General features: G+C 43.5%; 1 protein-coding gene across 11 annotated transcripts in view; it reads left to right on the forward strand.

Moving 5' to 3' along the window:
• The window catches only part of LOC116943713 (catenin delta-2-like), a 273044-nt gene extending 256297 nt beyond the window's left edge, over positions 1-16747 (forward strand). For 9 of the 11 annotated variants that reach the window (XM_032956809.2, XM_076067972.1, XM_032956807.2 and 6 more), the window contains 4 exons: positions 3567-3690; positions 5432-5569; positions 6519-6598; positions 7537-16747. In XM_032956809.2, coding sequence (XP_032812700.1) covers positions 3567-3690; positions 5432-5569; positions 6519-6598; positions 7537-7890 — 696 coding nt within the window. In that variant the 3' untranslated portion in view covers positions 7891-16747. The remainder of the gene's footprint in view (positions 1-3566; positions 3691-5431; positions 5570-6518; positions 6599-7536) is intronic. The other 2 variants (XM_076067973.1, XM_032956814.2) reach the window with 2 other exon arrangements.
• Positions 16748-18662: the final 1915 nt, after the last annotated feature.

Raw genomic sequence — 18662 nt, forward strand, 5'->3', positions numbered from 1 at the left:
ATATATATAACATAATAATTTTCAGAGTCAAATCCACATTCTGAAAGTCAAAAATCGGTAATGCCGGTAGCTTCGTTCAAACCCCATGGCACATGCAACTCTGATTGGTCAGCGGAAGCCATATTGAGGCACCAACGACACAGCTAAGTCACTGCGTGGTACATTAACCCTCGTTTAGCAGTTAAAAGGTGAAGGTGCAGGCCTGTTATTGCTAACTCAGGCCACTGCTGTTGGGCTTCCAGTCGAGGGAGCTCGACAGGGGATTTGAACTCTTTCACACTGGCTAGATTTATTTGAAGAGGTGAGAGTACCCACACTCTGAATTTAATCAAATTGGTGATCGCTGGATTGCAAGTAACAGACCTCATATTATTACGTTAGAATACTACCATCACCTACCCATTTCTACTCCTATGTCTTCCACATAGGCGAGTTCAGAACAGAATCCTGTGACATCTTATTTGTAGCTGCATTAACGTTGCGCTGAAGTCCAACCACTGTTGTCCCCAAGATCATTTGGCAAACAACTGATGAAATGTGCAGGTGTGTGTGTGAGGGAATGCTTTGTGATTGGATATGTTCTCGACGAAAATTTATGCTGCTAAACTTTAATTATGCAACTTTTGTGTTACATCTCCGTAATGGAGTATGACCCTTCCTGTATCCTTCAAGAAGATGTTTGCTGTGAAAATGAACGTAGCTATGGGTGGTGCGGAGGGGAGGGGGTGGTAAATGGGAGGAGAGGGATGTCCCAGATGAAACAAACACATAACGCAAAACATGTGTAAATTCGGCCACAAAAACGTGTACCGTTTCTAACTATGCAGAATGGGGGTGATTTCAAAAATAATTCGCCTTGTTTTTTGTTGCTTATGTAATAGGGTCTTTTTTGCTGAAGCGTTTGCCAAGTCACAAACAAGTACAATGGGGTCATTACCTCTCAAGGAAGCCAGCGTGCTATGAAGAAGGGCCATGGCCCCGAAGCGTTGCCTGTTATGTTGTTGTTTATCTTTTAAGGCTGAGGTGTTATTTAGTTTTCAGTTTCATTTATTAGGTATAGCCCTGTGAGCCATGCACCTTGAATTGGGTGCAACCGCAACAAACAAAAACGCTGTGTGCAAAAATCCCAGTGGGATGCAAGTCAAGCAATAACAACCATAAGACAATTTAGATTAAAGTTATCAGTCTAACTCTGTACTACAACAAACAAACATGGCTAAACCGAAACGTTTTCGAAATCACCAAAATAAAGCTATAAAAACAATCTAACAGTGGTCATAGGAACTGATTCAAATTTATCAATATGCGATATACATAACATGTACGACCAAACTTTGCAGCCATAGCTGGCAGCATGAGTCACTCCATAACAGCAGGAGTATCAGTAGGAGTATCAACATTTCAAAAATCATAGACTTACAGGGACCCATATTCATAAAGACCCATACTCATAAAGACCCACATTCATAGATACCTACAGAGACCCAGACCCATACTCATAGACTCACAGACACCCACAGAGACCCATACTCATAGACACCCAGTTATAGAGACCCACAGAGAGCCATACTCAGGTACCCACAGACACTCATAGACACACTCAGAGACCCTTACTCATAGAGGCCCACAAAGACCCATACTCAGAGACCCATACTCAGAGACCGACAGAGACCCACAGAGACCAATATTCAGAGACCCACAGACACCCACAGAGACCCACAAAGACCCATACTCAAAGAGACCCATACTCAGAGACCCACAGAGACCAATACTCAAAGAGACCCAGTCAAAGAAACCCACAGAGACCCATACTCATAGCAACCCACAGAGACCCATACTCAGAGAGCCATACTCACTCACAGACATCAACAAAGACCGATACTTAGAGAACCTCACTCACAGTTTACACCACTCCCTCCCTACGGTCTGCCCGGGGGAGAGCTGTTGCCTTTGTGAGAATGGAAACCACCACCTCCACCACCTCCACCACCTCCACCACCTCCACCCGCACCAGCACCACCATCACCACCAGCACCACTATCACTGCCAGCACCACCAGCACCACTACCACCATCACTCACATCTTCTTCTGTTACTGAATGTGTTGAGTTAGTTTTAATAACCCAGAGATAATTGTTCGTGAATTCAGCTGTTCCTGTTGTCTTGCCTAACTTTAAAAAAATCTGGCATGGTTTCACACTTCCAGATGTTGCTGTGTGAAGGAAAATATGTCTTAAATATGTTAAAATGTTATGAACTCGAGATTCATTTGTTAATATAAATTGCACAACTGCATTTTTTTAGGTTTTTTTTAATATTAAACATGACATTTAGAAACGTATGGAATACATTACCCTAAAGTTGCAATTAATTTGTGTTTATATAGCTCGTGGTTTTTGGCAGTCACTTGCTCTCTGGTTCCAAATATGTCTGCACTTGAGCGAATGCTGCTGGCTTGTAACAATTCATCCGCCCAGTTGCTTGCAATTCAATTATTCTCCACAATTTGTGATGATCCAATTTCATAATAAACATTTTTTAATCCAGTTTTTATTATCTCCATTGTGTTATCCGTCTCCTGTGTTCTGTCTTGGTGCTGTTATCTTAACTGTAAATAAATAATACATTCGGTGCATTTATTTAATGCAGAAGAATCATGGAACCATATGCGTCTGATTTGAGCAAGGAATTGTTGCGTTTAAGTAGGTGTGTAACAATGAATCGTTCCGTCGATTAAACTCGTCAAAGTCATGATTCACGCATCTAAGCGGACACTTCAGCATCGATTATTTCTGACATTACCATATATTGTAAGTTAAGGGGTTCCCTGGATCCTTGCAGCCACTACAATGTTAAAAAAATAGATTTTGGGAGCCAAATCGTCACAATGTATTGACACAGATCTCCAAAGATCGCGGGTACATCCACGAGCAGCTCCGGCTGAGCTGACAACTGCACTTGCAGCACCCCCAAGTGGCTGGACTTGAGCATGACTGTGAGCAAGGAATTAAGACAGACTCGACAAACTGCGCCAGCTTGCTCTGCTCACGCGTGGAGCTCGCCCTGGTGATTGAAGTCAGAGCCACTCCATCAAGCATCGCAAATTGGCAGTTTGGCAGTCGGAAACATACTTGCAGTGCTGCCCTCACCCCTCATAAACTATGTTGCTGTGCAAGTATCTGGTTCAGACTCCACTTTTGAGTACGAAGTGTACGGTGCGAAGATCTTTCGCACCGTACGTAGCCAACCGTGATCATCGGAAGTGTGGGGGTAGGACAACAAAAGCTAAACACTAAAAGTACTTCTGAAGAGTTGAGTTAATGTATGTATGCATGTTGAACTTCTTTGGCACGCCTTGTTGTATTGGGGATGTTTCACGCCTTGATGTATTTATTGAAGGTTAGTTGGCCAAAACGTCGAGGTCTCAGTGTGAAAAGTAACCTGTTATTATCTAAATAGTCTGTTACTTTGTGTATACGTTGACTGAAACAGCAACCTTGATACGTGTTGTTTGATGTTGATATCCCTGATGCATGACGCTGATATCCCTGATGTCTCTGCTGCAGGATGGCTGGAGTCAGCAGCACTTCTTGGTCCTCAGCACCATGGAGAGGGAACGGAATAAACCGCGCGCCGTCTCGCAGCCGGCATCGCCCACGCGTGCTACCGCCGCCATCCGCAGCCAGTCGGGTGGGACACATACACACCCACACACACCCACACGCACAACTACACGTGCACACGCACACAAAGATCCCCCATATAGCCTTAACAGACTGTAGGGGCAAGTGCTGTTAGCGAGCACCTATGAAGGCCGGAACGGTACACGAGGGGGTGGGTGGCCAGCACCACGCCCGACCGCCTTTGTCTCCCTAGTGGCAATGTTTACACACCGCACCAGGTACTCATTTGAGGCTGAGTCGACCTAGGGGAGGCCTGGGACCGGTTCAGATAATCGTCACTGGTGTTGGCCGTGAGCGGGAATCGAACCCTGGTCGCCAGGTTCATAGCGCAGCGCGCTAACCGCTACACACGCACACACACCCATACCCACACGCACAACTACACGTGCACACGCACACACACCCATACCCACACGCACAACTACACGTGCACACGCACACACACCCATACCCACACGCACAACTACACGTGCACACGCACACACACCCATGCCCACACGCACAACTACACGTGCACACGCACACACCCATACCCACACGCACAACTACGCGTGCACACGCACACACGCACAACTACACACGCACACACGCTCACACGCGCACATGTACTAAGGCAAAGAAACAATGTAAAGCCAGAACAGACTCGTGGGGCAAGTGCTGTTCACGAACAACTGTGAAGGCCAAACACGACGCACGAGGGGGTGGGTGACTAACACTGACGAGCCACCTTTGTTTCCTCAATGGCGATATTTTAACACCGCACCTAGCTACTCATTTAAGGCTGAGCTGACCTAAAGGAGGCCATGGACAGGTTTATGCACTACTTGCCACTGATGTCAAATGTGACTACAAACTTAACTCGTCAACCTTGGGAAGGCCTAAGACCAGTTCATATATTGTCTCCTGTTATTGGTCATAAGCGGGAATGGAACTTGGGTCACCGGGTTTGTAGCGCAGTGCCCTAACCACTGCTCCACCGCTCCCCATTTACACAACCTACACACACACAGAGCTGTGTGTGAATGAAGGCTGGCATAGCACATGAAGGGGCAGGTGGCCAGCACCATGCCTGGCCACCTTTGTCTCCCTAGTGGCAATGTTTATATACAACACCAGGAACTAATTCGAGGCGTCGATCTTGGGGGAGTCCCAGGACCAGTTCGGATATTCATCACTGGTGTTGGCCCCATGAATGAGAATCAAACTCGGGTCATCAGATTCGTAGCGCAGCGCGCTAACTGCTGCACCACCGCTCCAAACAACCTACACACCTTAGATGCACACTTATAGGTACATTTACATAGATTTAGACACACGTAAAAATTAAATTTATTGCTCATGATTCATGCAATTGAATGTAGTAGCTCTAGTGCCTGCAGAAGTCAAGTGAACCTTTGACATACAGCATACATGAAGCGAAAGATTGTCAATTCTCACACACACTAGTCGCCGCATGTACCTGGCACGTTATATAAAATTTTCACGTATTAATCATTGCTTACCTAGTGTGGCACTGTCAGTCTTAAAGGAAATTGAAAAAAAAAAACTTGTTCCAATACACGCGCACTTGTACCATGTGCATGGTGCATATGACCACGTCTGCATTTTGTGCCGTGCGCATGTGCCTCAACAGCACGGCAAACCGATGCAGCCACATACGAGACGGTTGATGTCTGGGAATGTTGGCTTTGCCCGGCTTGCTCGCATGCGTTTTTCTCATGTATATGCGTGTGGCCTCTCGCGTGCAGTGGGCAGTGCCCTCTCCACGGCACGGGACACCTCTAGCTTCCGTGAGTCGCGGCGCTCTGAGTACGAGGCGGTCCGCTCATCCCCCAGTCACCGTAGTAACCGCCCGGAGCTGCCAGTGAGGAGAGACTCGAGCAGGGGTGAGTCGGTGGCTTACTTGCGGCAAAAGGCCTGTACTGCAGGCCTTCAGCTCTCAGTTGAATTAAAATACATGATTGCTCCTCCGCGATAAGGTTCCAATGGAACTAACAAATTAAGGCATTATTTGAGGGGAGAGTTCTCGATGGCTTGTGAACGTGTCACAACTCTAAAGGGGAGCTATTCATTCAGTGCTACGTTTGTAACCGACGCAAATTGTGCATTGTTCTGGAGGCGAGGGTGAAGCCTTCGCAAAGTACATTGGAACTGTGCATAACTCCGCATTAAACATTGAGAGGGACGGGACGGCAGGCCCCCTTTACCTAAGGGTTACCCCCCGCCACACCTGACGGATGGGACAGCTGCATTGAGTGTATCCAGCGCAGTCGTCTACGTGGGGTCGTACGAATTTCGTGATGCGCTGTAACGCATCACGAAATAAATAAATAAAAAGTGAGAGGGACATTGCCGAGTCCCACTTTGGTGTTCCAGGAGAAAACTCATGCCCTGTGCCGAGTTTAAGCACTGACAATAAAACGGCCGCTGGGTCAACTTTAACACGGGCATTGCATCAATTCCAACACGTTAACCGCTGCTGCCCACCGCGTTACTAATTTTTCTCCATACCCATCAGTAACCCATGTGCTGGTTGTTGTACGAGTGTTTTTGGTTCTTGTATGAGTGTTTTTGGTTGTTGTACGAGTGTTTTTGGTTGTTGTATGAGTGTTTTTGGTTATTGTACGAGTGTTTTTGGTTGTTGTACGAGTGTTTTTGGTTGTTGTACGAGTGTTTTTGGTTGTTGTACGAGTGTTTTTGGTTGTTGTATGAGTGTGTTTTTGGTTGTTGCTCTGTGCGCAGCCGTTGGTTTTGTGTGGAGTGCCAGGAATTGTTTTGTGTTTTAACAAAGTTTGTTTGGGACACCCATCGCGTAATCCTCCTTGTCTCGCACAGGACTCCCCCCCCAGCCTTGCGCCGGCACTTACAGAAGTTCTTATGCCTCCCAAAATGTGGAGGATCAATCCCACACTCAGGTACCGGCTTCCATTGCCTCTTCTGCTCTAACATCATTGGCAGGCATCATAGTCTTGCGGTAGGCCCCCGGCTGAGGATTGGTGAGATATATATATGGGGTTGAAAATAAATATGGCCCTTGTGTTTTTTTTCCTATTCACTGAATTCTAAGTGAATAGACTCGACCAATGCTTTACCTATGTTTAGGAGATAGATGTTCAGGTCAAATGTTTTTTACTGTCTGTGGAAATGTCGCGCAGACTTTTTGCAGTGTGGTATAGCGCACACGAATCTTTGTAACCTTAGACTCGCATATGACCTTAGACTCGCATATGATAATTATTATTATTCCTGCCTGATTGTTTGTCCAGAAGGTTGTTGTATAATCAAATATGTATTAAGGCTAAAGGGGCAATTATACATTAAAAGGACACCAATGAAACTAGTATTTAGATTTTTCTTACCAAGCAAGAAATAGTTTTTCTTATTTTATCTGTATATAATGGACACATTGTTATTCCTTACACTGAAATGCTGACCAAAATAGACAAATTTCAACCAACCATGTAAACTAATAAGAATATTATATTCTTAGCTCACGAAAGCTTTAAATCAAAAAGAATATTATAGTCACGAAAGCAGCAAAATATGAGGGGGAAATGTCAACAAACATGGAATTATGTTTTTCTTTTTGAAACCGAACACATTTGGGAAAAATACCTATGGATTTTAAAAGGATTAATGATTGCAACACTATGATGCCTGATCATTACTTTCACTCTAACACTGTTGTGCAGCTCACTAATTAACAACGGACCAATTAGCATTCGTATTCTTTTGTCTACGATGTGTCCTATCCTAGTTTTTCGCCATTTAAAGCGGCATCGTATTTAACTTGCCGTGTTTAACTCCACGTGTCTCCGCGTCACCACCGGGGCGGCCACCGCGGTTTGCACAGACAACGATGAGAGCGACGCTGGCGGAGAGACAGCGGCGGGGCGACCCGTCACGCCGTGACTACGAGGCGGTGTACTGGACGGCGCGCCCGGTGCTGCCCGGCGCCAACGATTCGTTCTTCGACGAGCGGCTGCACTTCGCCGGCGACGCGTGCGGGACCCACGCGCGCCATCCACCGCCCGGCACCTCGGCCAACTACGTGGAGTTCTACAGCACGCGGCGCGCGGTGGCACACGCCGCCGCCGCCGCCCCCACCGCCGCTGCTGCCACCAGTGCAGTCGCCACCGCCGCAGCCACCGGGAGAGGCAACTACGACTCGCTGCACTACCGCGATGCAACGGACTCCTGGGTGTGAGCACCGGTCCGGTCCCGCGCGGAGTTGCTGAGCCGCTGGCTGCGCGTGTGCGTCAAGCGTTAAACATTAATAAGAGAGGAAAATAATTCTTTTTTTTTTTACAGGTGTGGTGTTTGCTAGTGGATACGATGGCCAACATTTGCTGATTGCCAATGTGTTGGTTTGATATGTAGAGTTTATTTTTTTCCTTTCATCTTTAGATTGATTTTTGTCTTCTCAAGAGTATTGTGTTTGCTAGTCCACATAATTTGCAGACGTTTAAAGGCTGATTAATGTCCACCTCCGCAGCCATTGACTTTATGGTTATTATGCTCGGAGGAAACATTTTTATTTTGTTTTATGATGTTGAAGAAAATAATTTTACTAGACGTGGGGGGAAGGGGGGATGTGGAGAAAGCATTTTATCTACATATAATTCTGCATTGCTGTGTGATGATACAGCTCTGCACAATGTGCGTGTACAAGGGGCAGTTCTAACGATCCGTTTGTACTGTGTTAAGTTTGGGTCTAAAGACAGCGGACATATTACATTGGACCACTGTTGTTGTCTTTAAACATGAACTGAAAATTCTGCTTTAAAGAGGGCAGGTAAAGGTTGTGTTGGTTTTTTTTTTAAGCGAACAAATGAATCCGATTAATTTAATATTGACAGATTAATGGGGTCAGATTATAGATGTGCAAACACAGGGGTAGGTTATAAAGCCCCTCTTAAGACGTGTGTGCATTCGTGCTTTTTCATACAGGTGCATACGTGTGTCGATACCAGTACGTATATCTCTCTGTGGGTGTGTGCACATGCGTTAACCTGAACTCTGATGTAAAATATTTTTTTGTGCCAGAGTGGCTTTAAACTCTTATTATTATTACAACTGTCATTGGCATCATTTTGCTTTTAATCTTTACCTTGGAATTTAGTTTCCATAAACTGTGGCTATTTAGCTTCTGTACTGCCACTACCTTCAGCCTCTTGTGAATATGGTATTTTAATTTCAGTCAGATTTTTTGCAATATTTCTTTTACAATGTCACCAAACACACTTATTAGTGAATTTACTTTTATTTGCTAAATTGAATTATATTGATGCACACACCAATGAAGGTTCTGGGTGACGTGACAAAGAGAAGACATTTTATTTTAAATAAGCAACCCCCCTCCCAACCCTCTTTTTTATGGAACATTCCACGCTGTGTGGAGCATTTGATTTGGAGCGTACCATTATGGAAAACGTGGGAAATATGGGTGGAAAATAAAGGGACGTACATTGGTGCATGATTAATAAATTGAATGGGTTATGAAACCCATTTCGTTATCTGTCCCATGGCAAATGAAATGTGACGTTTAAGTATAAAACATTATCACTGATTATCACTGACTTTCAGCGGTGGCTCATGGCTCTAATATGTTAGAGCGACGACCTTGGCCTCCGGTTTTTCAGTCTCGGGTGACGCGTTCGTGTGGATTAATTGACGATTGGAACACAGTGGCTGTGGTCATTTCCTCAGCACATGCAGTCCCGTGCAGCTTCCAAAGAAAACTGGTCGACCGTTGGGTGACAATGGTGCATTATGCAAGTTGCCTTCACATTTCAACGATTAAATATGCCTGTACGCGTCAAACCAGATTGCAAAATCCAGTCGCTTCTTGAAAGTGGAGCCGTGAGCTGACAACTGTTGACTAGAAGTAACGCAAAATGCCAAGCCTACTGATTTTTAAGGGGTAAGCTCCCGATTTTAAAGCCCTTGTGCCACATTTTCAAAGCAAGGATTGCATCACAACTGAAACAAGAATATGTAATTCATAATGCGGTATATTTAGCCTTGAAAATGTGTGCAGTAAACGGGTTTAAAAATTACAATCCTACCACTTAATCGATTGGATTGGCGAGTATGTAGTAATATTGTAATTTCGATAAAGTGAGAGGCTGTGATTTAAAGACGTGCATTATCACCATTTAATATGGACCAATCTGTGTTATGTTTTAAAATGAATCGCGTGTGAACGCATGTTTATTTTGATTCAAATTTTTGCCATTTAATGGCCATTTTAGTTTGTCTCTATGGTCGAGATAAATCAGGTTTCATGCTTGTATTGTATCTACAGATGTAACTATACATTTCTTGCATTCCAAATAGCGGGGCAGATTTGGCACAGGAACTTGAGCGTGTATTTTTTTGTTACCTAAACAGGGTCTTCTACTCGCAATACATTGCAGTCACTAAACAACGTAAAAATGAATGCTTAATTTCATTTTTACCCATTTAAATTTAGTTGACTCAAATTATTTTTTAAATTTATATAACAGTATTTTCATAATTGCCATGATTTTGACATAATTCGGATACTAAAATACCATACACATGTCATATAGATCTCAAAACAAAATATTTCCACCAAAATAGCTATGAGTACTGTCCAGGCAGATTGTATCTGATTTCCCTTTCAACACCCCGCTCTGTATATGAAATGAATCCCTTCAAATACCCCACACACTCTTTGGTGGACTGTACCATTTTGTATGTAAGGTTGATGTTTCGGCCTAACAAGTCCCCACATAGTTGTACTCTGGTGACTGAAGTTGATTGGCAGGTGTCTGTGCTCTGACAGTTCCTCTTACATTCTTTCTGATTGTTGACAGGAACTCCACGGTCTTCAGTAGACATGTAGCCAATCACGTGCAAGCATTGTTGTCACATGGCAATTTCAAACCAGTCGATTACATTATGGTTGAAATCATACGCTAGGCATCGTCATCTTTCTGCTGTAGCATGAGGTGGTTTTGAAACGCTTCGAGTTGCTGTCAGGTGGTTCGCTATGTACAGATTTACGGTTCTCTTGCTATTTCCGCAGACAAAAATATATTTTCTCTGCTTGGGTCATGTTTAAGATGGTGGCCTTCATAGATAGAATAAACCTTGTTTTCTTTTATGGTATATTTAGGTCTAATTTAATTTAGGGCTTCATAGTGGGATTATGCAAATTTTTCCATCAGACAAGGAACGGCAGAATATGCAGAATATTGTAGGAGTTCGCGCAAGACATTGGGATCTTACTGCCTATATTTACATAGAAAAAAATCGCCCTAAATACACCCAGACTCCTTGATTATTGGAAGCTAAGTAGGGTTTGAGCCTGGTTAGTAGTTATTTGGGTGACCACAAAGGCTTTCCGTGCATTGCAGATTTTGGACTGCAAGATGTGGCCGGGAAATGTTGGTGCTGAAGGTCACCCTCTCGTATGCACGGTGGATCTTCGGGTACCCTGGTTTATTCCCACACAAAGCCAAAAAACACTCCTTAATATAATTGGAAAAATATCCCAATTCAGCAGGACCCTGGTGAAAAAGTATTGAGGCTAAGTGAGTTTTGCCTCGGTAAATAAGTGGCATTACCACAATACCTTGATATGAACCACAATACCTTGCTGATCTCCTCAAAGAGCATCAACCATCACGCGAACTCCAGTTATCCTCGTAGCGGCTTTTGGCTAACCATCGAACAAAGAGTGCTTTCAGATGCTCTTCTGCAGCCGTCTGGAATGCTCTACCGATATTAGGAAGCCACTAAAGCTATGCACTTTTAAATCTAGATTGAAAACACATTTCTTTACCACTGCTTTTTGTGTTTAGTTTGTTGCCCTTCCCTCTCACCGATTAACACGGTTGGGCTATGTACGTTGTGGAAGAAGTTCAACACACACACATTACTGTAGTAGTAGTATTATACATTCAGGTTGGAAATGGCAACAAATTCAGACAATGACGTGGAATTGTACCGATTTGCCCCGTGCTTTGGCCTCTATGGCCCACTGTGCAGTTTTCTCTTTCATGTTGGATCAGCGGTGTTTTTGGATTGTGGCTGGCGGATGGTGCAGAAAGGTTTTGGTACGTTTACGACTCACGGTGTGTTTGCTGTATTTTAGGGTTGTGGGACGTGAACACCCAGCTTTTCGTGGTTGGTTGCAAATTGGGTAGAGAGAGGGCTTGGCTCTGAGTTTCCCTAGCCAAGGAAGTGAAAGTCAAGATGGCGTTAATCCTCTATCATTAATACAAACATTCACAGGTTTTTAACCGAAGTTTTCTGCATTCTCGTGCGTTGTGACCCAAGATCAAAAAATCAATACCCCACACTGTAGCTTGGCAAACAAGTAATTATCATCAACTAGTATATTCACATGTTTTTCAAATACATTTGCATCAGTTAATGTTGATTGAGTGACTGCAACCGTGGTAATGTTTACATGTATACACAACTTAATTATAGAAAGGAAAATTAATTACTGTATTGTTCTATTGCAATTGAAATTGCCTCAAACATTTACAAATTAACTAACACAACTCACCAAAGCCTATCCGATGCATGATACATTCAAGTTTTGTAAGTCCTTGTACCGTAATTTTTGCTCTGTATTTAAGGAACATATTAAGTCTTGGTAACACATGCATGTGATAAAACGACATGCTGTTAGAAAGTATAGTACAGTATGGAGTGTTAAGTAACGCTCATAGATGGAGTAAGAACATTTAACACACTAACTTTTTAAAGCGTTTAATGTACAAGACAATGATGACTCGGTACCCAAGTCTCTGTGCCGTCAGTGATCACGATGAAATGTTTGGATAGTTGCTGGCATAAGCAGAAATGGTCAAGTCCCACAAAGGCCTTGTACTGCCTTTGCTGTGCAAGGTTAATGAGCCTTGTGGGATTTTATAAGTGAAAGGGGTTTAACGTGGGTTGGTGGTGGAGGATGGGGACTCGTCTTTGGGCGGATAGGGATGCTGGGATGCTTGGAATGTGCTTGTGAAGGACAGATGGCATGTGATGTAAATGGTTTGCGGTTTGAGAAGCAATTGGTTTCACGGTGTAATTTTATTATGAAATTTACCTTTACACGTGACATTATGTAGGAGCCACTTCTAATTATTTGAGATATACACCGTGTGTGCCAGTGTGCGTGCACGCATTGTACATTTGCTGTTTTGGCGTGAGGGGGTGCTGTACAAACTACAGATAAGTAGCACGACATGCAACTGGTTTAACTTTATTATTTAGCATTGCTGGTTCATATATGGATTGTATGTGATTTCACTATTGGCTGCCTTCTATACCTTTGATTTTTTTTAATACATATAATGAGACTCTTTTTCGAGCCCGGCATATAAGGACGAGCAAAATAAACCGTGGTCCTGCAGCCTTGGAGCAGACACAACGATTTCACACGATGTAATAAAACTATGGCACAGTTTATCAGAAGCAAAACGTGTATCGATCAATGGTTATGTACAGGATTCTCGTGAAGGTTTGTTTAGTCTGCATTTTTGAAGGAGAACACAATGTTTGAGTTGCATTTGGTGGCCACGTTGGGTGGAATTTGGAAAAATGAAAGGTAGGGACATGTTTTTTTTTATGACAGTACCCTTAACGATGGAAGTATTCATCATTATTGCCTATACCTGTGCGGCCTTACACCTGTGCGCCCTACATATGTATGCTCTACACTTGGATGACCCTCCACATGTGCGTCGGTCACACTTGTATGGTTCTATACCTGTATGGCCCTGCACCTGTATGGCATTGTACCTGTATCGCACCTCACCTGTACCCCCGTACACATGTACAGCCATGCAGAATTCATTAAGGTATCAATATGTAAATATTAGTGGAGTGTAACACTTTTGAAGGTTGTTTTTTTTATTACCATCGTTAAACCCATCGTTTCACTTAACCATCGTTTTTTATTGTCCGAGAGAGAACTACTTAACATATTTTGATGTAGCATATATCATGAATTCAAAGCAGGGGCAATACATGATGGGGATAGTTCTCTAAAGTGAATCTTAGAGCCCACTGTGATAGGACTAAAACAAGATTGAATGATTATGCAGAAATTCATTTTTCAAATGTTTGAGTAAATACTTAAATTTTGCAGTTGTCATGTTTTTTTGTGTCATTTTGAAAAGGCTGAGAGTGGGTCTGTTTGATTACCATTGTTTGAGGCCATGGTGCTGTTGTGATGACTAATTGACAGCTATGATGTGTCAGGTATGCATCGGCTTTGGCAGGATTGTCATAATTGGTGTGCTCACTCAGTGGTGGACATGTATTGGTTGAGTTGTGTTGGCATATAAAGTGCTCTCTGCTCCTCATGGTTCACAGGACGATCCATTTATAGATACCGCACAAAAATGAATGGCAAACATGACAGAGAAAACAACATTTAAAATTGAAAGCCTCTACGGCTCCCCACCAATCTCAATACACGCATGCAAGCTTGTAACACTCTTGATATCGTTTGTACGTCGTAGGTATCACAGTATTCAATCACCTTGTTTGGAAGAAAGTAAGGGGATCATTTGAAATGGGTGGAGTGCCTAAATGCATCGTGTGCTATCTTTGTTCTATGAAGTGTGGAAGGCGAGATGCAACACAAACTACTGTTTGGCACCTAGAAACAGGTATCCACATCTGATGCAAATAGTAAATACATTGTGAAGCTAAACATTTGTTTTGCCCAAAAATCTAAACACCACTCACGTAGCATTCTGGTTTCGCCAGGCTCAACTTTACATGACTACCAGACATTTTACCACGATTTGTGGCTCGTAACCCAAGTTTAGACTCGAGCAGGACCCCAGCTTGGGTTGGGGTTCTTTGCCTGTGATCACAGTGTGTGGTACAGGGACCCCACTACCAAATTGGCTGTAGCAACTAACAGATCTGCGCAAAAAATTGTGAATTACATGGTTAACTCGACTCCAACTGGACATTACAACACACCACTATAGCAATGTGCCAATTTCATGAATAAAACAGGATATGCTATTAATAATCATTTTGCTTTGATTTTAGCAGACGTAACTGTGCTTGGATATTGAAAAATGTATTATACCAAAAAGTACACAAAGTAGGTGGTTCGATTATTAATTAATACGGTGATAAACAGTGTTTACTTTCAGAAGTAACCTTTGGGTGTTATAGTACCAGAGTGTGAGCTGCGATGACAGTGCCCCATATCACCCTATAGAGTTGTGCTCCAAATTAAATGCTCTGTGCTGATCGCCTATCAGGTTGAAAACGATGGTAAAGAGTAGTGTATCGGTGCTGTCTGCTCCACGTCTCAACAGCTGTTTTAATTCTGATGGATTGAATGGCCTGAAGAATGAATGCGTGAACTCTTAACCATGACCCTACTTGCATAGCCCAGGTGGTTCCACTCTCGATTTGGGTGGGGACTAAGCTGTGGGGCAGATAACGCGGCCCCTAAATCTCGATTCGGCCTCCCATTTTCATTTCACTTCAAAATTCACACATTGGATATGTAAGCCACAAGCCGGATAGTTCAACCATGTCCATTTCTATTTTACACCACCATTTATGAAAATGTACTTGTAATATTGTTGAGGCAGCATCAATAGGCTTAGTTTAATGTATTTAAAGGCTAGGTGTGTGGTGCTGACTTGGGGTCGTATTAGTTTGTGACACAAGGAGGTGCGATGGAGCAATGTTCTCTGTCTACTATACCTCTTCTTGTGTCTGATCAATGGATGAGTCTGTAGGCATGGGTTCTAAATTTAGCCGTTTCTTGGACATACTTCAGAATCTGTAGTGCATGTTCTCATTGCATCATTAATTCTACATGGGAGACTACTGGAGATTCCAATTTTGCAGAGGACTTTATTGAGGCCCAATGAAGCGGCAGTGTTTGGTGTGGCTTTGAAATTACTAACAAGCACAGCGGCCCTGAGAAGGAATGACCTTCAGAAGAGGAGGGATTTATATTCTTTGATAATACATTTTGAGCCGTAGTTCACCTATTGAGTTAACCTGGAATACAATACTTTTTTTAGCTCTTATTAAATGAAATGCTGTCTTTATATAATACTACAACTGTCTAAGATAGCTGTGATACTGTTAGAATGCTGATGTCAAATTCCTCGCACAAAGTCGTGGTCAAAACAGGTAACTTATAAACGCATCCATTCCGTTGCCTGATTTGAGTGTAAAGCTGTGTACGGTCCAGTCATGATGACCTGTCCTCGACGCACGTAAAGGATAACATTAATATTCGGATTGGATCTCCTTTGCTCACATTGTTATAGCCCACCTACTTAAACAGACAGGTACAGTCTTGTCTACAGCAGTACACATTGCACCGAATGCCTTCAGTTGAGAGTGCACAAATATTTAAAAGGGGAAACTGTTCCCACTCCCAATGTCTCCACAACCCACGTCCTGCACATCTCACTGCACATGTCACTGCACACGTGTGACCCTGGCGCAAAACAACTTTTGTGTTGGCACAACCGGGACAAATATGGATTTCAAATTATGTCCTGACAGACATCTCTATAAGTGTCAACCCTCTCCACAAAGTGGAACGGGCTATGGCTATGTCAGTCGCTTGTGGAGCTGTACGTGTGCGGGACGTGGACATTGGACTGTTTCTCTGCTGGAGTGCGCAATGTATTACCGTAAAGACTTTGTTTCACCTTACCCTAGACACTGCCATCAAATTCCATTGTATTATCTCACAACGGCTAAAATGCTTCAGAACTCGTTAAATACCAATGAAGCGGAGGGGGTAATTTTTTTAAAATGTTTTTGTACCCTTGCATGTCACACCGTGTGCCCTGTACTGTAATGTATGTTGAAAGTCATTGAGGTGTAGTTTACAGTCACCCATTGTTATTTTGAACATGCTATTTTTTTGTTTTACATTTTTATTGTTATTTTTTAAAATAAAAATAAAATAAAACATTTGTTCGGTTTTGTAATGTGAATTATCACAAGGTGGTGCACACAGCACTTCCAGTGTGCATTAACAAAGCGACGTGATAACAAATAAAACAGCTGGAAACAAACCAGAGACTCCCTATTCATTCAGTGTGTGTGTGTACAATCACCGACGCCACGTGCCACTCTCGGAGCCCTCCATTGAACTTGGTGGACAGTCACCAACAATACGTGACATTGTATGATGCCACAGCTGCGGTGTCAGCTGTCACGAAGACCCCAATGGTCGAAGTTGGAACCTAACATTCGCTCTCTGCCAGGCAGTCCTGGCGTAGTTTATTGGACGGCAGTGGGTGTCGTGATGAAAGACGCGCGGCAGGTGGATTTTGGAGATCTTCATGAACTGCGTTCATGACTACACCCCCTTAAGGTGTCTTGAAACCGAACTTCCATTCACCGATTCACTCCTGTCGTATTCGCCTTGCCACTGGACAATCGCTTCCATATCAATCGTCATGGACGACTACTGTTTCCCATTGCCATGAACTTCACTTATTGATTTCTCTGCACACGTTGAGGACTCGTCCTTCCAGACTGACTTGTCTCATCCACAGTATTCAACTACCACGCTGCAGGTTCAAAACACTTATATTTATTTCCTGGCACGGCTCGACTTTGGAACTCTTCCCATTGTATATTTTCTAAAGGTTTTATAACCTTGCTCAACGTTCCTTGTTTCCAGTTGCTTTGTGTTTGGGTCTTTGGGCCTGTAAACCATACCCTGCAAGTCTTCTCTCCACGTCATCCAGTGAACTTCCCTTGGGTGTTTTATAGCAGAGTTTTTGAGGTCAGCATTTGTTCTGTTTAGCCATTGCAACCCAGACAGTACTTTACATCTATATACACTTTATAAATAAAATTGTGACAATTATTCTAATGGTAAATTTGTCCATCCAAGCTCAACTTTGCTTAACCTCTGAAAATGTACCAAGTTGTATGCATTTTGGTAAATTTTGTCAAAGGCAAGTTTTCAAAAATATATTTATATATATTATTTAGAAAGTTTACCCTCAGACTGGAAACTGGTTATGACAAAAACGCTGACTCATTAACCTGAACTTACAGCACCTCGGGCTAATGTTAAAGGCCATATGGGCACGTCACAAATAGGAGAAATGAAGCGGCAGACTTCCTGGCCATTGCCTGTGTATGTGTTGTGCCATAACAAGGCACTGTAGGTCGCTTTACCTGATTGACACCTCAGACCCCCAAGGGCTGGGGGGGATAGAGACCGCCCACCGATTTTAAGACCCTTCAAGATTTTAGACCCTTTAAGACCTTTCAGAAGGTTCTAGATGGGGGGGGGGGGTCATTAGGGGAGGGGTAAGCCCCAACCTGGGGTTAAAAAGCCGGCCCTCTGAACGGGTCCGGCAGTGTTCGCCAACTCAAGCCTGAAGACATCCAAGACCTCAAGACTAGACCAGCACCCTGGGACCCTCACCCGAGGCTCTGGTCAGAGCAGGGTTGTAGCGGACTGGTGGTGGTACCCGTACCCTGGCAGGGTTGGGTCGGTCTAGCCTCCCTTAGCGGCCGTGGCAAGGGACCTGGGTGTAGAGTAGCCCCGGGTGTGTAGGACACACTAGAAAGGAGGCGGCTGTACCTCCCTTACAGTCGCTGTTCGTAGAGTTGTTGAAATAAACGCGTTGCCTCCAGAAGTCGTCTCCGTGTAGTTAGTTAGACACACAACATATGTATCAACTTCATCTATCAACGTTGAATATGCGACTGCCACCCACCGACACTTTATTACGAGTCATGAGCAGAGTGGCCCCAGCACAATTTTCACTCTTTTTGACTTCCCCTTTCTCTCGCCCCTCCCTTCATTCGAGGTGTGAATTATGCGCACAATACTCCCGTAGTGCAGTGAATATAATGTAATGTCTTGCACATTTCATGATTAAAAATCTAATTTCTATTCAACCCCCATTAATTGAATTTAGCACTTTGGAACCTACAGCAAAGAATATTAATGTATAATCTTAG

Source organism: Petromyzon marinus, chromosome 19 (genome assembly GCF_048934315.1).
Source record: "Petromyzon marinus isolate PM22_M1 ecotype Great Lakes invasive population chromosome 19, UKy_Petmar_22M1.pri1.0, whole genome shotgun sequence".
In the NCBI taxonomy this organism is placed as follows: domain Eukaryota; kingdom Metazoa; phylum Chordata; class Hyperoartia; order Petromyzontiformes; family Petromyzontidae; genus Petromyzon; species Petromyzon marinus.